The sequence below is a fragment of the Artibeus jamaicensis genome, unplaced genomic scaffold (assembly GCF_021234435.1).
Source record: "Artibeus jamaicensis isolate MK-2021 breed Jamaican fruit bat unplaced genomic scaffold, CSHL_Jam_final scaffold_916, whole genome shotgun sequence".
NCBI lineage: Eukaryota > Metazoa > Chordata > Mammalia > Chiroptera > Phyllostomidae > Artibeus > Artibeus jamaicensis.
The window spans coordinates 56,324,718-56,348,813 of record NW_026522059.1 but is presented as its reverse complement, the minus strand read 5'-3'; the positions used below and the strand labels follow the sequence as shown (position 1 = coordinate 56,348,813).

The following is a 24,096-nucleotide window of genomic DNA, read 5'->3' as shown; positions in this document are numbered from 1 at the left end:
CCCAGCAATCTTACCCTTCCTTGCTCAACAGTCTTACAAAGAAAATGGCCATGGTAATTGACCTAGAGGTTATAAGTGGACACAGCAATGTGGAGTTCCTCTCATCAACACTGATTTAGCTAAAACCACTGCTGAGGGGCCAGCTTGTACACAATTCCTGATATGGCCCCATTCCCCATTGGAGCTAGCTACTTAGTGGCAGGTAGGTTACGTGGAGGGAGCAGCAATGTGTATATTTTACATATGGATTTGCCTTCCTTGACCACCACATGCGTGGACACTGGTTCCAGTCTTGGTATTCCATACAACATTTCTTCTGACCAAAGAGTTAATATTACAAAAACAAAAAATGAAGCACTGTGATTATACCTACGGAATTTTCTGGTCTTACCATGTAGTCTACTATTTAGAAGCAGCTGGACTTACTAGAACATTGAAGTGGCCTATTGAAGACTCCCTTACTGGCCAGCTGGGAGACACTGTAATGTTGGGGTGCTGTCTACAGGATGAAATATGTACTTTGTACCACCCACTGTACTTTCTCCCCCATGCAGAAAACATGGATCCAAAGTGGCAGTGGGGAGGCCTCTGTATTAGTGTCAATTAAAAAAAAGGCAGTTCTATTTTTAATTTTTTTGAGTAAACTCCATTCTGTTTTCCAGAGTAGCTACATCACTCTACATTCCCACCAACAATGTACTAGGGTTCCCTTTTCTCCACATCCTTGCCAGCACTTGTTTGTTTGTTGATTTATTAATGATAGCTATACTGGCTGGTGTGAGCTGATATCTTGTTTTAATTTGCCTCTCCCTGATGATTAGTGATGTTGAGCATTTTTAATGTTTTTTGGCCACCTGTATGTGCTGTTTGGAGAAATGTCTGTTCAGGTCCTTTACCTAGTTTTTTTTTTTTTTTTAAGATTTTATTTATTTATCTTTAGAGGGGAAGGGAAGGAGAGAGGGAGAGAAACATCAATGTATGGTTGCCTTTTGTGCATCCCCTGCTGGGAACTGACCTGCAGGGAACCGGCCTGCAACCCTGGTATGTGCCCTGACTGGGAATCGAACCGTGATTGTCTGGTTCACAGGCCCGCGCTCAATCCACTGAGCTGCACCAGCCAGGGCTTACCTAGTTTTTAATTGGATTGTTTGTCTCCTGGTTTTATGTTGTATAAGTTCTTTTATTTTTAAATATATTTTTTTATTTTATTGATTATGTTGTTCTGTTTCCCCCCTTCATTCCCCTCCACCCTGCACATTCCAGTTGTTCTATTTCCCCCTTTCATTCCCCTCCACCCTGCACACCCCTCCCCCACCATTCCCCCCCTTTAGTTCATGAACACGTGTCTCAAGTTCTTTAGATTCTATATTTCCCATACTATTCTTACCCTCCCCCCTATCTATTTTCTATCTACTATCTATGCTACTTATTTTCTGTACCTTCTCCCCCCTTCTCCTTCTCCTATTCTCCTGTTGCTAACCCTCCATGTGATCTTCATTTCTATGGTTCACTCCTGATCTAGCTGTCCTCTTAATTTGCTTTTGTTTTAGGTGTGGTTGTTAATAACAGTGAGTTTGCTGTCCTTTCACTGTTCATCTTTTTTATCTTCTTTTTCTTAGGTAAGTCTCTTTAACATTTCATATAATAAGGGCTTGGTGATGATGAACTCCTTGAATTTGATCTTATCTGAGAAGCACTTTATCTGTCCTTCCATTCTAAATGAAAGCTTTGCTGGATAGAGCAATCTTGGTTGTAGGTCTTTGGATTTCGTGACTTGGAATACTTTTTTCCAGCCCCTTCTTGCCTGAAAGGTCTCTTTGGAGAAATCAGCTGACAGTCTGATGGGAACTCCTTTGTAGGTGATTGCCCCCTTATCTCTTGCTGCTTCTAGGATTCTCACCTTCATTTTAATCTTGGCTAATGTAATTATGATGTGCCTTGGTGTGTTCCTTCTTGGGTCCAACTTGTTTGGGACTCTCTGAGCTTCCTGGATTTCCTGGAAGTCTATTTCCTTTGCCAGATTGGGGAAGTTCTCCTTTATTATTTATTCAAATAAGGTTTCCACTTGTGACTGTTCCTCTTCCCCTTCTGGTACCCCTATAATTCAGATGTTGGAGCGTTTAAAGATGTCCTGGAGGTTCCTAAGCCTCTCCTCATTTTTTTGAATTCTTGTTTCTTCATCCTTTTCTGTTTGGCTATTTTTCCTTCCTTCTGGTCTGCTCCCTTGATTTGAGTCCCAGTTTCCTTTCCATTACTATTGGTTTTCTGTGCATTACCATTCATTTCAATTAGTTTAGCCTTCATATATTCCTCTAATTTGTGACTATAATCAACCAGTTCTGTGATCATCCTGATCACCAGTGTTTTGAACTGTGCATCTGAAAGTTTGGCTATTCATCGCTTAGATTTATTGGCTCTGGGGCTCTTGAGTTGTTCTTGAGCCATGTTTTGATCTGTTCATGCCTGTTAGGTATGAGGAGAGGCACCTTAGGTGTTCACCAGGGCGGGGCCACCCAGGTCGCTGATTTGTGATGCTGTATGTGGGGGCGGGGTCAGAGAGGGAGCAATGGCGGTCCTCTCCGCTTGCCCAGTCCGCGCCTGTTTATCTGAGCGCAAATGTGCAAGCCCAGTGCCCTGCGCAGCCGGGCCCTGCATGATCTGTTTCAATGCTCGCCTCTTCACTGGTTTCTCTGCGCGCAAATGTGCACCTGACCGTAGACAGCCAGCCAGCCGCACCTCTTACCTGTGTCCGCCCATAGCTAGCCCGCACCTGGGATCTTTTTTGCCCAACCCGCTCCGCTGCTAGCTTCACCCTGTTTGTTATTTTTGGACTCTGTATTGTTCGATTTTCTGTGTGGTTTGGTTGCGTTTATTGTTAAAACTTTGTTGTTTTTAGATTTGGTTGTGCGAGGAAGCAAAGTGTTTCCACGTATGCCTCCATCTTGGCGGAACTCCTAAGGTGTATAAGTTTTTTACTGACAGTAAACAGAGAAGGGAAGAGAAGGGTAATAGGGGATAGTGGGTGGCATGCATCAAGGAACATGTATGAAGGACACATGGACAAAGCCATAGAGGGTGGGTTCAAGGGTGGAAGGCAGGGGTGGGGGGCTGGGGGGCAGGGTGGAGTGAAAATGGAGACAACTGTACTTGAGCAACAATAAAAAAAAGTTCTTTATATATTTTGGAAACTAACCCCATATTAGATGTATTATTGGCAAATATGTTTTCCCATATTGCCTTTCATCTTGCTGATGGTTGTGATGGTACACTTACATAATGAAATTCTTTTTTTTATTAAGTATATTTTATTGATTATGCTATTACAGTTGTCCCATTTTTTTCCTCCTTTGCCCCTCTCCACCAGGTACCTCCATTCCCTCCAGCATCCCCCCACCACTTAGTTCATGTCCATGGATCATACATGTAAGATCTTTGGCTTCTCCATTTCCCATACTATTCCTTTTTTTAAAAAGGTTGTATTTTATTTATTTACTCCTATTTTATTCTTCACCTCCTCTTGTCTATTTTGTACCTACCAATTATGCTTCTAATTCTCTGTACTATTTCTCCCATCTCCTCTCTCCCCCACCCTGTTGATAACCCTCCCTGTGATGTCAATTTCTGTGAATCTATTCCTGTTCTAGTTGTTTTCTTAGTTTGTTTTTGTTGGGGTTTTTTTAGGCTCAGTTGTTAATAGTTACGAGTTTATTGTCATTTTAGTTTTCATAGTTTTGATATTCTTTTTCTTACATAAATCCCTTTAATATTTCATATAATAATGGCTTGTGATGATGAACTCCTTTAGCTCTACTTGTTTGAGAAACACTTTATCTGCTCTTCCATTTTAAATGATAGCTTTGCTGGATAGAGTAATCTTGAATGTAGGTCCTTGCCCTTCATCTCTTTGAATACATCTTTCCAGCCCCTTCTTGCCTGCAGAGTTTCTTTTGAGAAATGATAGTCTCATGGGAAATCCTTTGTAGGTAACTCTCGGCTTTTCTCTTTCTTCTTTTAAGATTTCTCTTTATCTTTAACCTTTGGCTTTTTAATTATGATGTGTCTTGGCTCCTTCCTTCTTGGAGCCAACTTCTTTGGGACTCTCTGACTTTCCTGGACGTGTATGTCTATTTCCTTGGCGAAATTGGGGAAGTTCTCCTTCGTTATTTTTTTCAAATAAGTATTCAATTTCTTGTTCTTCCTCTTCTGCTTCTGGAACCCCTATGATATTGGGACATTTAAAGTTGTCCCAGAGATTTCTAAGCCTCTCCTCTTTTTAAAAAAAATTCTTGTTTCTTCTTTCTGTTCCAGGTGAATGGTTATTTCTTACTTTTGTTCCAAATCATTGACTTGAGTCCCAGCTGCCTTCCTTTCACTGTTAGTTCACTGTATATATATTTTTTATTTTCAATTTGTATAGCCTTCACTTCTTCCTTAATTTGTGGCTGTACTCTCATTTCTCAGCATCCTAATCACCAGTTTTTTGAAAACTCTTTATGGTTAGTTGATCACTCTTTCTTGCTTCGTTCTTTTTCTGGAGTTTTCTCTGGTCTTTCATTTGGGCCATATTTCTTTGTCTGCCCCATTTGGCAGCCTTCTTGTGTTTCTGTATATGAGGTAGAGCTGCTTTGACTCCCTATGTTGGCACATGTTTTATTGAAAGGGGCAGAGCCCTTGGTATTCGCCAAGGTGGTGCAACCTACTTCACCACTTTATGGCGCTATATGCGGGGCAGGTGTCAGAGAGGGAACAATGCTACTTGCTTGGCTCACAACCCATTTTTAGTCACTTCCTCCACTTTCCTTAAGTGACTTGCACCCTTTAGCAACTGTGCTGGTGCTGATTCTGAGAGTGGGTGGGTTTGTGTACTTTCCAGAATCCTGGTGGCCCTTTAAATGGACTCTCTTGAGAAACTGGCAGTTTCTTCCGTTGCCCAGAACCCCACTGGTTTTTACAGTGAGAGGTTATGAGGCTTTATTTCCCAGCCCTGGAACCCTGGGCTGCATGGTCTGTCCTGGGACTGGGATTGCTTACTTTCCAGTTGTCCCTCCTGGTTTTTATCTACTGCATGTGAATGTGGGATCACCTGTTCTTTGGCTGCTCCTGCTGCATTCTTGCCATGCTACACTGCTCCCTCTCTACCCCTCCCACCTGTCTGGATGAATGTTTCTTTTTTAAATTCTTGGTTGTTGTACTTTCATACAGTTCAATTTTCTGGTTGTTTTTGTTTTTAGATTGTTCGGTATCCTTCTTATGATTGTGCAAATACTGAAGTGTTCTACCTATACCTCCATCTTGGCCAGAAGTACCAATGGGCTGCACAGTGGAATTCTGTGTAAAAAAGAAGGAACTCTTTCCTTTTGTGACAGTATGAATGGACCTGGAGAATATTAGGCTAAGCTAATGAAGCCAGTTAGAGAAAGAGAAATACCATATGATCTCACTCATATTGTGGAATCTAATGAAAAAAAAAATAAACTGGCAGACAAAACTAGAGGCACGGACGTATGGAACAGACTGATAGATCTCAGAGTGAAGGGTGTTGAAAGGGACTGGAAGAAATTAGCTAAAAAATTTCTTTTTTTAAAAAAAATTTTATTTATTTATTTGGAGAGAGGAGAAGGGAAGGAGAAAGAGTGGGAGAAAAACATCAATGTGTGGTTGTCTCTCATGTGTCCCCTACTGGGGACTTGTGGCCTGCAACACAGGCCTGATGGGAATCGAACTGGCGACCCTTTGTTTCACAGGCCTGTGCTCAATCCACTGAGCTATACCAGCCAGGGCTAAAGAATTTCTAAATTAGAAGAATTAGGTAAATAATTCAAATCCCACAGACACAGACAACAATGTGGTGTATGCCAGGGGTGGGTGTTGGTGGAGCGAGGAAAAGGGGTAAAATGGGGGACATCTGTAATGGTGTCAGCAATAATAACAGAAAAAGAACATGGATCCAGCAACCCTGATATGGAAATGGGAGGGACAACTTTCACTATTATACACAGTAACCCATTCACAAAAATGTTGCTTTCTATCCCTGAAACTTTGAACTTTGATAGCTAGAGATTAAGTTCTCAAGGAAGGAATGCTTCTATTAGGGAATACATTGATCGACTTAGAAGCTGACACTGCCATGCAGCCGTTTTGAGCTCCTTATACCATTGTGACTACAGGCAGAGAAGTAGGTGCCCTGCTGGTGGCGTGATTGGTCCTGATCACCAAGGGTCAGTTGGGTTGCTGCTGCAGTGGTGGTGTGGAAGACTACCCTTGGGAACTAGAGGATTCTCTGGGTGCCCTGTGTGTTGTACTTCTACTTCCAGTAGTAAAAGATTAATGGAGGAATACAGCAGCCCATTTCTGAGTCATTTCACCAGTAAAATACTTCAACCATGAAGTCTTGACTGAGGGTGAAAAGAACATAGTATAGCTAGTCGAAAAAAGAGAAATTATAAATGTCAACAGTGGCTTTGGGATCAATTACAGAAATGAAGGCTTAGCAGCTGTATTTTCTTTCCTGCTTGTTATTTATGTGTGTATATTGCATATAAGGAATGCTGTTGATGGTTACATTGATATTTTAATCTATATTACTATATGTTGAGTTATGCCTGGGGTCTCTAGCACTACAGGTAGAATGGGAAGAGAATCCAACATCCAGAGTGATGTAACTGACTGATGGGACTTTGTGAATCTCATTTTTGGACAGAAGGTATACCCTCATTTCAGGAGGGCTGTCAGTCCTGTTAGGATTAAGCACAATGTTATTTTTTTAGTGGAGTTTAATTATGAGTGGGAGGGTCTCTGTGGTGTTTGAGTAGCCAGAGGGATGGACAGTGTTAGGTAATGTCTCAGGTTTGTAAGTAATTGGCTTATCTAGGCCCTGGCTATTTTTTTTCCTTAATGAAAAAATTCTTATACATTTTTATAAATTAAATAAAACTATGCCATATATTCCACAAAAAAATCAAGTACACTTAAGCCTAATAGTTCTGATAATTACATGAAATATAAATGATCTAAAATATCCAGGATAATTTAGTTACTGCATTAGAAATAAATGATATTGAGATTGTAATTCAAGGAAGAAAACTGTCTTTATTCACAGATAACCTTATCATTCATGTAGAAGATATGATGGAATCTTATGAGAACTAATGAATGAGGGTAGTACATGAAGATCAATATGCAAAAATAACTTGTGGATAAATGAAACAAATTTAACAACATATGTCAAAGAAAATTGAGAACTATAAAGTATTGCTGAGAAAGTAAGTGTGCCTAAATAAATTGAGACATATGGTTGAGTCATTATTCATGGATTTTGTATTTGTGAATTGATCATTTGTTAAAATATATTTGTAAGCCCCAAATCAATACTTACATTTTTTTTGCAATCATTCACTGACACAACCAGAGGGGTAAAAAATTTAAATCACCTAATGAGTACAATGTGAACTGAAGGTGAACATGTACTCTGCTCTCATTTCAGTTCTCATGCTGTCCTTTTCTTGGCCTTATTTAATGCTGCATATTTTGTGTTTTTTGTCAGTGATTCAGTTCTTTAAAGTGCTGTGTAGTGCTGGTTGACTGTGAGTTCAATGTTAATAAACCAACAACATATATTTAGTAAGGTGTCCTTAACTAGAAACACACAGTAAGCAAGGTTGTGTGTGGATTAACTGTCAAAATGTTATGATCAGAAGTTTGCAGGAACCCGAACCTGTATTTCCTATAGAAGCAATAGTTCATTCTTTGCTAATACACTATTTGCAGTGATGTTATAGAACATGACTATTATTAGTAAGTTTGAGATATTGTTATTTCAATAATGAGAATAGACTGTGTATCTGGTACATTGATTAGGAGACTCAGTTTTGTTAAAATGTTGATTTTTACCAAATTAATGTACAAAATTTTTATTCTGATACTTGGAGGCATTTTTTGCCTAAAAAAATTTTATATTGAAATGCAAGAATTTAGAATAGCCACAAAACAATGAAAAAGAACAATGATGTGAGAGGGGGTGAGCAACACTACCTAATTTCAAGAATTATTATAAAATTACATAAAAACCGATTGTCATAAAAAAGATAAATAGGTTAACAAAACAGGTATGTAGTCCAGAAATAAACCCACTTATATATAGATAGTTGATTTTGACCAAGCCAGAAAAGGAAAACAGTAGAAAAAAATATGGACTTTTCAACAAATTGTGTTTAAACATTGGCTCTGAATACACAAAAAATAAAATCGAATCCATATCATGCACTATATACAAAAATTAATTCAAAATGGCTCAGTTGGATCTAAGATGGTGGAGGAGTAAGTGGAGGCTACACTAACCTCCTCCCAGGACCAATCTGGAAATACAACTAAATTGTAGAGCAGTCATCCAGAATAACCAACTGAACACTAGTTGGAGAGAAGCCTTATAACCACGGACAGATAGAAGAAACCACTCTGCCACAATGCGATTGGTAGGGAGTGCAGAGGAGACATGAGAGGGCTGGCTGGGTTCTCCCCAGGCAGCAGCTGAAGTGCTAGAGGGACATTTCAGTGGCTGGGGCATTCCCCCTGAGAATTGTGGGGTCTAAACTACAACTGGGCTCCGCAGCCTACAGCATCAGAGGCGGAAAGGAACTCAGATAACATCCAGCTTTCCCTGTGAAAAGCAGCCAGGGGTTCTGTCTGCCAGGGAAAGGTGGCTGGAGTCACAGAGAACCTCTTAAAGGGCCAAAACACAAAATTTTATTTGCAGCCACTTACCCTGTGCTCCAGCAAAGAGAGGGTACAGTGGATTAGAGACAGTAGAGGAGAGTGGGATTGGTGACGCTAAGTAGAAAACTGAAGGAAAGGCTGCCATGATCCCTGTGCTGGGTCATTCACCATATTGTAGGAGCCCTAACTCTTAGGTGGAGCACTACTTTCCAAGTGCCATCAACCTGAGAGGAAGCAGTAGACCTACCTACAGGAATTACTCTACCCCACCCTGTGGTTCTTAAGCCAGGCTGCTGATTGCAGTTTGATAGGTTAACAAGTGAACTTTTTTTTAACAGTTGATTAGTTTAACAACTAGAGCAGAAAATACAAAGTGGCCACAATGGTAAAACAAAGAAACAGACTGAAAATGAAAGAGAAAGTAAATTTTCCAAAAGAGCTAGAGAAATTGAGTCAAGCAGTTTATCAGATAGACAGTTTAGAGTAATGATTATAAGGATACTCAACAGCATAAAAAAGCTATGTAAACCATTTTATAAATGACCAGTCAGAAATAAAATGCAATATCTGAAATAAAGAATACACTGGAAGGAATAAACAGTAGGTTAGATGAAGAAAAGGACAGAATCAGTGTTTTGGAAGAGAAGGTAGAAAAAAACACCCAGGCCAAGCAGCAAAGGAAGAAAGAATGAAAATGAGGAGAGCTTGAATATTTTGGACAACATGAAGCATAACAACATCCACATCATGAGAATACCAGAAGGAATAGAGAGCAAGCAAGGGATCAAGAACCTATTTGAAGAAATAATGACTAAAAACTTCCTTAATTGGGTGAAGGAGAAAGACACACTAGTCCAGGAAGCTCAGAGAGTCCCAAACAAGTTGGACCCAAAGAGGCCTATGCTGGGACACATCATAATTAAAATGACAAGGGTTAAAGACAAGGAGAGAATCCTAGAAGTAACAAGAGAAAAGAAGGTAGTTACCTACCAAGGAGCACCAGTTAGACTGTTTTTTATCTATTTTCTCAACAGAAACATTTCAGGCCAGAAGGGAGTGGTGTGAAATATTCAATGTGATAAAAAGAATGGACCTACAACCAAGTCTGTGTTACCCAGCAAGGCTGTCATTTAAAATTGAAGGAGAAATAAGGAACTTCCCAGACAAGAAAAAGCTAAAGGAGTTTGTTAACACCAAACCAGTAGTGGAAATGTTAATGGGCTTGTTTTAAGAAGAAGAAAAAGAGAAAAATAGTCTGACGATAAAATGGCACTAGGTATGTATCTGTTAAAAGTCACCTTAAATGTTAATGGTTTACATGTTCCAACCAAAAGACATACGATGGCTGAATGGATAAGATAACAAGACCCATATATGCGCTGCCTCTAAGAGACCCATCTCATATCGCAAGAAATACTCAGACTAAAAGTAAGGGTTGGAAAAAGATATTTCATGCAAATGGGAAGGAAAAAATAGTTGGGGCAGAAGTACTTATATTGGACAAAATAGACTTTAAAGATTATAGTAAGAGATAACAAAGGACACTACATAATGATAAAGGGTTTAGTCCAAAATGAGGATATAACACTAGTAAACCCAACACACCCAACATAGGAACACCTAAATATGTAAAGCAAATCTTGATGGGCATAAAAGTAGAAATGGAAAGAAATAGAGTTATATTTGGGGATTTTAACAACCCTTTGACTTCAATGGATAGATCTTCTAGGCAGAACACCCACAAGGAGCAAGTAGCCTTATGCGACACACTAGTTTAAATGGATTTAATTGAGATTTTCAGGGCATTTCACCCCAAAGCAGCAGAATATACATATTTTCAAGTACACATGGAATATTTCCTAGCATAGACCACATGTTAGGACACAAAACAAGTCTTGATAACTTTAAGAATATTGAAATCATACCAAGCCTCTTCTCTGACCACAGTGCTATGAAACTAGAAAACAATCACAAGAGGAACACTGAAAATCAATCAAAGAAATGGAAGCTAAATAACATGTTATTAAACAATGAACGGGTCAACAATGAGATCAAGGAGGAAATCAAAAGATACCTCGAAAGAAATTAAAATGAGGACACAACAATCCAAAATATGTGGGACCCTGGGAAAGCTGTTCTAAGAGGGAAATTCATAGCATTACAGTTATATCTCAAAAAATAAGAAAAAACTCAAAGAATCTAACTTCACACTTAAAGGAATTTGAAAAAGAACAACAAACAAGGTCTAAAGTGAGTAGAAAGAAGGAAATAATAAAGATCAGTACAGAAATAAATGAAGTAGAGTCTAAAAAATGAGACAGAAGATCAAATGAATCTAAAAGCTGGTTCTTTGAAAAGATAAACAGATTGACAAACCTTTACCAGACTCATCAAAAAGAAAAAAAGAGGGGGACCCAAATAAATAAAAGCAAATGAAAGGGAGGAAATAATGAGGGAGGAATTATTTCCTCCATTTCCTCCATTAAAAAGGGAGGAATTAACAACAAAGGAATACAAAGTATTGTAAGAAAATATTAGGAACAATTAACAACCTGGATGAAATATATAAATTTCTAGGACTATACAGTCTTGCAAAAGTAAATCAGGAAGAATCAGAGAATATTAATAGAGAAATTACACCTAATGAAATTGAAGCACTCATCAAAAAATTTCCAACAAACAAGGACTTCCGCCAAGATGGAGGCATAGGTAGAAACATTATGCCTCCTCGCACAACCAAGTTTAAAGACAACAAAGTTTTAGTAACAAGAACGCAGCCAAAACAGAAAATTGAACTATATGGAAATCTGACAACGAACTGTTAAGCCTGACTGGTAAGAGGGGTGGAGCCAGCAGCGGAGCAGGGTCCGGCAGGAAAGATCAGGCAGCCATGGGTGGATCCCAGATGTGGGGTAGCAACGGGCGGACCTAGTGAGGGCGTAAGGTGGCAGGCTGACTCCGGTCACACATTCATGCACAGAAAAACCAGGTGAAGGAGCGAGCAGTGAGACAGACCATGCAGGCCCCAGTGGCAGGAAGCAGCAGAGGGGACCACTGTTACCCCTCTTTGACCTGTCCCCACATACAGCATCACAAACCAGTGACCTGGGTGGCCCCGCCCTGGTGAACACCTAAGGCTCCACTCCTCATACTTAACAGGCGCAAACAGACCAAAACGTTATGGCTGAAGAAGAACTCAAAGCTCCAGAGCCAATAACTCTAAGCGACCAAGAAATAGCCAACCTATCAGATGTACAGTTCAAAACACTGGTGATCAGGATGCCCACAGAACTGGTTGATTTTAGTCACAAATTAGAGGAATATATGAAGGCTAAACTAATTGAAATGAATGGTAATGCACAGAAAACCAATAGTAATGGAAAGGAAACTGGGACTCAAATCAAGGGAGCAGACCAGAAGGAAGGAAAAATAACCAAACAGAAAAGGATGAAGAAACAAAAATTCAAAAAAATGAGGAGAGGCTTAGGAACCTCCAGGACATCTTTAAATGCTCCGACATCCAAATTATAGGGGTACCAGAAGGGGAAGAGGAACAGCAACAAGTGGAAAACTTATTTGAACAAATAATAAAGGAGAACTTCCCCAATCTGGCAAAGACAATAGACTTCCAGGAAATCCAGGAAGCTCAGAGAGTCCCAAAGAAGTTGGACCTAAGAAGGAACACACCAAGGTACATCATCATTACATTAGCCAAGATTAAAATGAAGGAGAGAATCCTAGAAGCAGCAAGAGATAAGGGGACAGTCACCTACAAAGGAGTTCCCATCAGACTGTCAGCTGATTTCTCCAAAGAGACCTTTCAGGCAAGAAGGGGCTGGAAAGAAGTATTCCAAGTCACGAAATCCAAAGACCTACAACCAAGATTGCTCTGTCCAGCAAAGCTTTCATTTAGAATGGAAGGACAGATAAAGTGCTTCTCAGATAAGATCAAATTCAAGGAGTTCATCATCACCAAGCCCTTATTATATGAAATGTTAAAGGGACTTACCTAAGAAAAAAAAGATAAAAAATATGAACAGTGAAAGGATAGCAAACCCAGAGTTATTAACAACCACACCTAAAACAAAAGCAAATTAAGAGGACAGCTAGATCAGGAGTGAACCATAGAAATGAAGATCACATGGAGGGTTAGCAACAGGGGAGTGGGAGGAGGAGAAGGGGGTAGAAGGTACAGAAAATAAGTAGCATAGATAGTAGATAGAAAATAGATAGGGGGAGGGTAAGAATAGTATGGGAAATATAGAATCTAAACAACTTGAGACATGGTCATAAACTAAAGGGGAGGAATGGTGGGGGAGGGGGTGTGCAGAGTGGAGGGGAATGAAGTGGGGGAAATAGAACAACTGTAATGGCATAATCAAGAAAATAAATTTTAAAAAAAGAACTTCCAACAAACAAAAGCTCTGGAGCAGTTGGCTTCAGAGGTGAATTTTACCAGACATTCCAAGTAAAACTAACACCTCTCCTCAAACTATTTCATAATATTCAAGAGGAGGGATGGCTCCCAAACTCATTTTACAAGGCCAGCATTATCCTAATTCCAAAACCAGATAAAGATACTGCAGAGAAAGAAAATTATAGGTCTATTTCCCTGATGAACATAAATGCCAAAATCCTCAACAAAATATTAGCAGTAGTGTATCCAATACAGTAGTGTATCAAAAAGACCATACATGATGATCAGGTGGGATTTATTCTGGAAATGCAAGGTTGGTACAACATTTGCGAATCAATAAAGTGATTCACCACATAAACAGAATGGAGGACAAAAAGCACATGATCATATCAGTAGATGCAGAAAAAACTTTTAATAAAATCCAGCACATTAAATAAGTTTATGATTTATTTGATCATAAACCTAGTATTTATGATCAAAACTCTCACCAAAGTTGGAATAGTGGGAACATACCTTAAATAGTAAAAGCCATGTATGACAAGTATACTGCCAACATCATACTCAATGGGCAATAACTACAAGTGTTCCCCTTATGATTTTGAACAAGACAGGGATGTCTGCTTTTACTTCTCTTATTCAATACAGTACTAGAAATTCTAGCCACAGCAATCAGACTAGAAGAAGTAATAAAAGGTATCCAAATTGGAACTAAAACTCTCTCTTTGTTTGCAGGTGACATGATATTGTACTTAGAGAACCCCAAAGATTCCACCCAGAAATTATTAGAACTGATAAATGAGCTTAGCAAAGTAGCAGGACAAAAAGTTAATATCCAGAAATCAGTTGCATTTTTATATGCCAGTAATGAACTAACAGTAAGGGAAATTTAAACAATCCCATTCACAATTGCTTCAAAAAGAATAAAATAGACCCTGGTCATGTGTCTCAGTGGATTGAGTGCCGGTCTTTGAACCGAGATGTCATTGGTTCGATTCCCAGTCAGGGCACATGCCTAAGTTGTGAGTCAGGTTTTCAGTTGTGAGCATATGAGAGGGAATCTCTCACACATTCATGTTTCTTCCCCTCTTTTTCCCTTCCTTCTCTCTCTACAAATAAATAAAATGAATAAAATAGGAATAAACCTAACCAAGGATGTAAAAGACTTGTGCTTGTAAAATTATGACACTGAAGAAAGAACTAGAAGAAGACACAAAGAAGCAGAAGCATGTATCATGTTCATGGATATGAAGAGCCGACATCATTAAAATATCCATACCACCCGAAGTAATATATAGATTTAGTGCAATTCCTATCAAGATTTCAATGATGTATATGACAGAAATAGAACAAATATTTCAAAAATGTTATGGAAGCCTAAAAAGCCCTAAATAGCAACAGTGCTCCTGAGAAAGGAGAACATGGTTGGAGGAATCATGTCACCTAATGTGAAACTATACTACAAGGCCATAGTAATCAAAACAGCCTGGTGCTGGCATAGAAACAGACACATAGATCAATGGAACAGAGTAGAGATGCCAGAAATAAACCCACATGTTTATAGTCAATTAATATTCAATGCAGGAAGTATGCTCATACATGGGCTAAAGATAGTTTATTCAATAAATGGTGTTGGGGAAACTGGGTAGATATGTGCAGAAAAATGAAACTAGACCACCTTCTTATACCACACACAAGGATAAATTTAAAATACATGGAAAGCTTAAATGTTAGACTGAAAAGCATAAAAATCATAGAAAGAAACATAGGAAGCAAAATGTTGGACATTGCTGGTAACAATTTTGTGTCTGATATATCTCCCTAGGCAAGGGAAACAAAAAAAAAAAAGAGAGAAAGAAATAGGACTACATCAAACTAAAACATTTGCACATGAAAGGAAATTGTTAACAAAATAAAAAGAAAACCCACAGAATATGAGACTATATTTGTTGATGCATGTCGGGGGAGCTCTGCTGGTAGGGCCCCCAGCCATCACTGATGAGAATAAGTCTACCAAAACATGATCTGCTTGGGGAGGAAAAGTGGCCAGTCTCTGAAAGGAGAAGGCCAGAAGCCTTTTCCTCAACGGGCTTTTATTGGGTTCATTTGCATAGGAATACAGGGCACATATGTAAAGCTCATCAGTCATTGTCAGGCAGTAATGATCAAACAATAGATAACATTCGAAGAACTCTCAGAGCTTATTTTGAGTCAGGGTTATATAACTAAAGCCCCATAAAACTTTGGGGAAACAAACTCATTTCATGCTTAGACCCTTGTCATTTAAATTGAGGGTATTAGCAAAGCAGGTTTCACAGGATTTTATGCATTCTCCCTTAGGCCTGATTGCCCTGGGGAACTCATCCCACCCTTTTCAGCACAGGGCCACTCTCACCTCCCTCATTGTTTGAGGCTTAAGCCAGGCAGGAGAAGTAAGGCAGCCAAGAGATTAGGAGACTTCTTGCAGGCAGAATGAGGACTTGGGCTATGTCAAAGCTGAGGTCCATCACCCCTTCTTTTCGTAGCCCTCCAAGTCCTTCCTTGAGGGCCCCTCGTGACCATGTATGTCTTAGCTTGCCCCTCCTTTGAGGAATCTTACCCGTCATTGGCTAACTGGTCATGCATTGTGGGCCAGGCAGGGTGAAGTAAAGGGGGCAGAGGCAGCACCCCTACCAGGGAGATAAGCTTTGTCTTCTTAGTGGCTTATGGTCCCAAGGTTTTTTTACTCAGCCTTAGCCGTGGTGGGGTTACAGCTCCTGAAACCAGGCAGCATTCCCAACAGATACATCCAATAAGGGGTTAATATCCAAAATTTTATAAAGTACTTACACAACTCAATACCAAAAAAAAAAAAAAAATCAAGCAACCCAATTAGAAGGTGGACAAAGGGCCTGCAGAGATACTTTTCCAAAGAGGACATACAGATGGACAATAGAGGTATTAAAAGATGTTCAGTATCAATAATGATCAGAGAAATACCAACTAAAACTACAATGAGATATCACCTCACACCTGTCAGAATGGCTGTCATCAGTAAATCAACAAATGAACAATTGCTGGATGGCAAGGGTGTGGAGAAAAGGGGAACACGTTTGCACTCTTGGTTTGAATGCAGACTGGTGCAGCCACTCTGAAAATCAGTATGGGGCTACATCAAAAAATCAAAAATGGATTTGCCTTTTGACCCAGTGGTCTCAATTCTGGGAATATATCTGAAGGAACCCAAAATGCTAATTCCAAAGAACATGTACACCCCCCCCCCCATTAAGTTCAGTGTCATTTACCACTGCCAGGATATGTATGCAGCCAAAATGTGCATCAGTGGTTGAGTGGAAAAAACTATGGGATGTTTACACAATGGAATACTATTGGGCTGTAAAAAAGAAAATTTTATCATTTGCAACAGAATGGATAGAACCAAAGAACATTATGCTAAGTCAAATAAGCCAGTCAGAGAAAGATATAAACCATAGGATTTCACTCATAAGTGGGATCTATTGAACAAACCGAACTAACAAGCCAAACAGAGACAGACTCATAGTTGAAGAACACATGACATCTAGTGTGCGTTCTTCACTAGGGGGGGTTTGGAGTAGAGGGTTTGAGCAAAAAAGAAAAATGGCTCATGGATATGGACAACAGTGTGGTGATTGCTGGGGATAGGAAGATATAAGGGATCTAAATGGTGCTGGAAAAAAATGCAATAAAGATTAATTAGGAAAATAAAAAGATAAGTAGAAAAAAAAAAACTCTGGCTGGCGTAGCTCAGTGGATTGAGCTCTACTCTGAGCGCGGGCCTGGGAACCAAGCAACTATGGTTTGATTCCCAGTCAGGGCACATGCCTGGGTTGCAGGCTAGTTCCCAGCAGGGGACACATGGGAGGCAACCATACATTGATATTTCTCTCCCTTTCTCCTTCCCTTCCTCTCTAAAGATAAATAAAGTATTTGAAAATAAAAGATAGAGTCTATCATTTGTTTAAAAAAAATGGCTCAGAGACCTAAGTGTACTACCTATGATTGTAAAAATTCTAGAACAAAACTTAGGATAAAATCTTTGAGGTTTTAACTACTTGATTATTTCTTAGGAAAAAAAGCAAAACACAACCTTTATGTGAATAAATTGATAAATTAGATGATATTAAAACTAAAGTCTGTTCTTTAAAAGGTGCTGGTAAGAGAGTGAAAAGAGATGCCACATCCTGAAAGTCTTTGCCAAACATGTACCTGATTAATACTGGTTGTACCTAGAATATATAATAAAGAACTTCAAATAGTGTTTCCCTCAAGATGGAAATGTAGAAACGCTTTGCTTCCTTGCACAACCAAAAGAAAGATAACAACCAATTTAAAAACAAAAACCAACCAGAACTGCCAGAAAATCAGACTGCATGGAACTCCAACAATTAAGGAGTTAGAGACATTTATCCAGACTGGTGGGACAGGTGGATACAGGCAGCTGGGGCAGATGATGCAAGGCAAGGAAGGGGGCAGACCACATGGTTGAGGTATGGGATGGCTGACTGCAGGTTCTCCATTTGCACACTGATAAGCTGGGAGGAACAACTAGGGAGTGAGATAGACCCCAAAACCCAGGGTTCCACTGTGGGGAAATAAAGCCTCCGAAGTCCTGACTTTTGCAGGGTTTTGGGGGATTGCATCAGCTGGAGAAACTCCCAGCCTCACAAAAGAGCCTGTAGGAGAGGCTCATGGTGTCCTAGACGTACACAAGCCCACCCACCTGGGAATCAGCACCTGAGAGGGCTCAATCAGCTTCTGGGAAGCAAAGAAAGTGACTGAAAGTTGGGCGAGAGTTGAGCAAGCTGGCAAGTGGCATTGTTCCCTTCCTGACCCCTTTCCCACATACTGCTCTACAACACAGCAAACTGGGTTTCCCTGCCCTGGTGAATACCTAAAGCTCCCTGTTTACAGCGTAATAGGTGTGCTGAGATAAAGAAATAATGGCTCAAATGAGAGAACAGATCAAACTCTAGAAAAAGAACTGAGCAACGAGGAGATAGACAACCGATCAGATGCAGAGTTCAAAACACTGGTAATCAGGATGCTTACAGAAATGACTGAATTCAGTCATGAAATGAAGGCTATACAAAGTGAGATAGGTGCGTGTGAGCCGAGCTGGTGGGTGAGCAGTGGCAGTGTCCACTTGAGCTGTAGGTGCTACTGGGAAAGAGAACCTCCAGCCAAGATGAAGGCATAGGTGGACACACTGTGCCACCTCACACAACCAAAAGAAGGACAACAACAAATTTAAAAACAAAAAAGAACCAGAACTGTCAGAAAATCAAACTATGAAAGTCTGTCAACCAAGGAGTTAAAGAAGAAGCATTCATCCAGATTGGCAGGAGGGGCAGAAATGGGAAGCCAGACTGAGAGGACTTGCTGCAAAGCTGTGGCTGAAGGACCAGGGTGGGCAAGGTGGAGGCTGGCGGAGCAGGCTGTCACAGAATTGATTGAGTATGGTTGCAAAATAGAGTAAAGAGTGAAGGCTATGAAAAGTGAAATATAGGAAAATATACAGGGATCCAACAGTGACAGAAAGGAAACTGGAACTCAGATCAGTGGTTTGGACCAGAAGGAAGAAATACACAGTCAACCAGAACAGAATGAAGAAACAAGAATTTAAAAAAATGAGGGGAGGCTTCGGAATCTGCAGGACAACTTTAAACATTCCAACATCTGAATCATAGTGGTACCAGAGAAGAGGAAGACCAAGAAATTGAAAACTTATTTGAAAAAATAATGAAGGAAAACTCCAGTCTGGTAAAGGAAATAGACTTCCAGGAAGTCCAGGAAGCCCAGAGAGTTACAGAAAAGATGGACCCAAGGAAACACACACTGAGGCCCATCATCATTAAGTTACCCGAGATTAAAGATAAGGAGAGAATCTTAAAAGCAGCAACAGAAAAGCTGAAAGTTACCTACAAGGGAGTTCCCACAAGACTATCAGCTGATTTCTCAAAAGAAACCTTACAGGCAAGAAGGGGCTGGAAAGAAGTATTCAAAATCTTGAAAGGCAAGGACCTACATCCAAGATTACTCTATTGAGCAAAGCTGGAAGAACAGATAAAGTGCTTCCCAGATAAGGTCAAGTTAAAGGAGTTCCTCATCACCCAGCTCTTACTGTATGAAATGTTAAAGGGACTTACCTAAGAAGAAGATAAAAATATGAATGGTAAAATGACAACAAACACACAACTGTTAACATCTGAACCTAAAAAAAACAAACAAAAACTAAGTGAACAACTAGAACAGGAACAGAATCACAGAAATGGAGATCACTTGGAGGGTTATCAGTGGGGGAGTGGGAGGAGGAGAGAGGGGGAAGAGCTACAGGGAATAAGTAACATAAATGATAGGTAGAAAATAGACAGGGGAGGTTAAGATAGTATAGGAAATGGAGAAGCCAAAGAACTTATATGTACAACCCATGGACATGAACTAAGGTGGGGGGGATGCTGGGAGGGTAAGGGGATGGGGGATGCAGAATGCAGGGGGATGAAAGGGAGAAAAAACTGGGACAACTGTAATAGCATAATCAATAGAATATACTTAAAATGCAATAAAAACTTCAAATAATATAATAATAAATAACTCAAGAAAAATTGGAAAGGTATTCAGATAGACACTTTACTATATGATGTATATAGATAGCATTCAAATAAAAATATGTGGTCAATGTCATTAGTCATTAGGGAAATGCAAATTAAAGTCACAATGAGAAGCACTTGATAGAATGGCTAAACTTAAGAAGACTAACCATACCATATGTTGGTAAGGCTACACTGTTTTCACAGTCTTATGGCCTGCTTTTTTTTTTTCATTAATTGACACACAACATAATAGTTTCATGTGTACAACATAGTGATTAGATAATTATATAACTTACAAAGTTGTCCCCCCATAAGTCTAGAGCCAATCTGACACCATACAGAGTCATTACAATATTGTTGACTGTATTCCCTATGCTGTACTTCACAGCCCTGTGGCTTTTTGTAAGTGACTTGTGACCTGCTTTGAGTCAGGTCTTCGAGCATCCTCTGTCTGAGAAAATTGATGGCACCAGAATGACTTTAGAAAGTTTGATAGCAGTTAGAACATAAGGCTTTTCCACTATAAAACATTCCCTACCTTTGGTACGGTTTTGTAAAATAATTTTTAAGTAATAAAAGTTATACATATTTATTGTAACAAAGTAAAGCATTGCAGTACTTCAAAGTAGGAAGTGAGGACCCTGCTCACCAGTCCCACATCTCAAATTCATGCACATGTTTAGTTTAAAGAAAATAAAAGTAAGATCAGAGGATAAGCAGTTGTAACTGTTTTTCATTCAACATTTGTAATGTCCTTTGTTAGTACAGAAGCACTGCACCTTACTGTTTTCAGAGCTGCACAGTGCATTGTGGTTTGTTTAGCCAAACAATTATTGGTGAATAAATACTCAGCTTGTTTATAATTCTTTGCTCTTGTAGCCTTTCTATTGCACATTGTCATGTGTAGATCTGATGTGAGTCTTCCTGTATGGAATATAACTCTTAGTTGTGGAACTGCTGTTTTAAAGATAGATTTGACTGAAACTTTAATTAGTATTGCCAGATTGCCCACCAAAATTTTGCATTGTTCCATGTTCATCAATAGAATTTGTGCCCATTTTCCCATACCCTTGCCAGTACTTAACATGATCATTTTTTATCTTTCTCAGTCTAAGGGGGTAAATTATATTTCACTGGAGTTCAAAATTTCATTTATTTAAACAGTTTTTTTGGTGGATGTGTTTATTTAATAAATTATATTGTGAGTTGATTGTGCATGCATTCGCTCTGGTTTCTGGTGGATTTAAAACTTGGACTTACATCAACTCACATACAACTCACAACTCAAAATACATCTTTGTATTTTGTGAATGTTAGCAGTTTGTCTTCACATTTTGTAAGTATTTCTCCTCCAGTTTGTAGACTTCTTTTAGTGTCATTTTTGACGAGTTTTGCTGTATAGAAGTTTTACGTTTCAGTGTTCTTGAATCTGTCACTTTATCCTATTAAGTTGTTTAGGTTTCTCAATCTATAGAAGTGCCTTCTATGTTACAGGATTCTGATGAATATTTACCTAGGGTTTCTTGTGCTTTTGTCATATTTTTTATAATTTTCATTTTAATACTTCTGGAATTTATATTTGTATTTATATGAGATAGGAACTTAAATTTTTTCCTGATTGATAGGCATTTATAATAGAGCAGTTTGATCCTTGGTTAGTGATTGTTTCATGGATGACCTTAGGTTATAGTCTAATTTGAAGTTACAGTATTTGTTTCAGCTATATGTATGGATAGGTAGTCACATTCCTTCTAGAAGACAAGAGCCCCTGGGAGGTAAAGCTCTCTTGACTGTTTTCTTTCTTTTTATTTTACTGGGGAATTAGGTCGAGTCCCTTCCAATAGCAGGGGCTAGGGAAAGGGAAGCTGGCAAAGAGATGTAGAAACTGTCCAAGTCATTCCTGGGACCTGGGATGGAAGCAGTTTCTTCTGTGGGCAGGTGAGGTAGACAGTGACTTGGCTCGCAACAGCTCTGGCTGCAACTTAACTACTTCAAAAACATTGCTACTCTCAGTTCTGGCTTAGGAAACTTTTGGTGTTTTGATGGATTTTAATCAAAAAATTTTTTTGCTACTTTCTCTTATGCATTCTGTAGTCTGCTAATGACCTCCTTGCATTTGCCAGAATGTGTGTGTTTTATTTGCTTTCTCCTGCTTGTACGCTCTGGATAAGCCTGGACTCTTTTTTCCTTTCTTATTAACTTGGCGAATTCCTTATTTCCTTAACTATCTAATTAACACCTCTTATAACCTACTTTTTTATCCTCTCTTCACCTACTGCATTCCTATAATAGCATTATTATGGAACTGACCATATTGTAGTTTATGTACTGGTTCATTGTTTGTATTTTTTCTTGTACTAGACAGTGAGTTCATTTGGAATGGGTTGTTCTTGTTTATTGAAAACTGTGAGCTACATTATTTTGGTGTAGTTTGGAGATTCAAGTCCCAGAGAGTACAGTACATTTTATAAAGATATGTGGATAAAGTTTATCTAAAAAAATAGATATATATTTTTTATCAGCAAAATATGTAAAAATGTTGAGTGTGTACAGATATTATTGTTATTATAAATAGCTTTTACCAATGTTGCTTATCAAAGTTATGGAGAGTAACAGGTACAAAAACTTCATATCAGCAAAGATAAAATGTGAGAAATCTTAATATAATTTATGGTACATTTGAGAATATTTTAGTGGAAAACCAACTTATAATATATCTGGGAAAATAATAACAAATACCTGTTTCAAACAGAATATCAAATATACTTGTATGAATCAAATCAGCTTACATTAACAGAATATTTTAACTCAGAATATTTTAGCTTAGAAAGCCATGAAATAAGTTTATAAAACCATAGCACTGTTTTCCTATTTGATGATGGTATTTTAACAAATTATTTGTAATCAAAATAATAATGCATTCCTACTTTGTTAAGTGTCTTATGTCATCTCATTTACCCTATACCATCAACTAGTAGTATAAAAATAACTATTATTTCTATTTTACTGTCCAAGAAATAAATGTTTAAGTACTTTTTCAAGGTCCCATAGATTTCAGTAAGTGACAGAGATATCCAAACAGGCTGCTGACCATTGCGTGGCATTTGCTCTCTCAAAAGCAAAATCTTATATTGTGAACTCCATTTCATTAATTTTATTTACTTCTGAGTAGTAGTCTGCTATTCTAGCCACCAAATTGACTTGAAGCCTATCTCAAAATAGCTCACTGGGGACATTCTTAGCAACTGCATGTATATTTCTCATTTTTTCAACTGTTGACTTTTCTAAATAGTGACATAAATTAAGTTTATATATCTTAATTTTTTAAAAACATTAAAAAAAGATTTAGTTATTTTTAGAGGGCGGGGAAGGAGAGGGAGAGAAACATCAATGTGTAGTTGCTTCTTGTGCCCCCGTATTGGGGACCTTGCCCCCATCCCAGGCATGTGCCCTGACTGGAGAATTGAACCAGCAACTCTTTGGTTCCTAGGCTGGCACTCAATCCACTGAGCCACTTTAGCCAGGGATAAAACATTTTAAAAAAGATTTTATTTTTATTTTCAGAGAGAGGAGAAGAGAAGAGGAAAGGAAAGGAGAGAAATATTGATATGTGAGAGAAACATTGATCAGTTACCTCTCACCCCTCGCATGCCCCCAGCTGGGGAACCTGGCCCATAATCCAGGCATGTGCCCCAAATGGGAATCCAACTGGTGAGCTTTTGGTTCACAGGCCAGTGCTCAATCCACTGAGCCAAACCAGTCAGGGCAACTCTCAGTTTTTATGGACAAGTTTGTTAAAGCATCTATAAGTAATTTTGTAGATGTTTTATCAAAATTTCAGTTTTATTTTTGAGTTATAGCTGTATCGCTGAGCTCTGTCAAGTAATTAATGCTAATAAGATTTCTGATTAAATAGAAGAACAGCTATTTAAAGTGTTAATCATTTTCTAAAATAAATGATTTTAACTAAGACCATAGTTAAAATGGTCTTAGTTAAATTTACCAACTTGAAACAATTGAATTTTAACTAATAAAGCTTTATCAAAGTGAGATTTTGCATGTGTTTTGCATACCTTTTACCCCAAAACTTCAGTCACACATTAAAATGTTTTATTGAAATCATGTTGTTTTTATGAAGCAGAGTCAAAATTAATAGAAGTTTAATACCATGATATTAGTTAGCACTTTCCTTTAACATTTAAAGTCTATGCTATTAACATGTTTTGTACTGTAAAATTGTCACATTATGCTTGCAGTGTTCCTAGAAGTTTTGCCATCATTAGAGATGAATATTCAGCATTGCTGAGTTATAAAAATTGTTAACAGTATAAATGCTATTTCATTGTTGTGCAAAATTGA

General features: G+C 38.7%; 1 protein-coding gene across 8 annotated transcripts in view; it reads left to right on the top strand.

Annotated features, from left to right (window-relative positions):
* STAU2 (staufen double-stranded RNA binding protein 2) overlaps positions 1–24,096 on the top strand; it is a 365,226-nt gene that overhangs the window by 20,144 nt on the left and 320,986 nt on the right. The window contains exons 2-3 of one of the 8 annotated variants that reach the window (XM_053661194.1): positions 7,100–7,262; positions 9,747–9,988. The exons of 4 other annotated variants lie outside the window; for them this stretch is intronic. In XM_053661194.1, the coding sequence (XP_053517169.1) occupies positions 9,979–9,988 (10 nt within the window). In that variant the 5' untranslated portion in view covers positions 7,100–7,262; positions 9,747–9,978. Of the gene's footprint in view, positions 1–7,099; positions 7,263–9,746; positions 9,989–24,096 lie in introns of those variants that run through there. 3 more of the 8 variants (XM_053661200.1, XM_053661199.1, XM_053661193.1) reach the window with 3 other exon arrangements.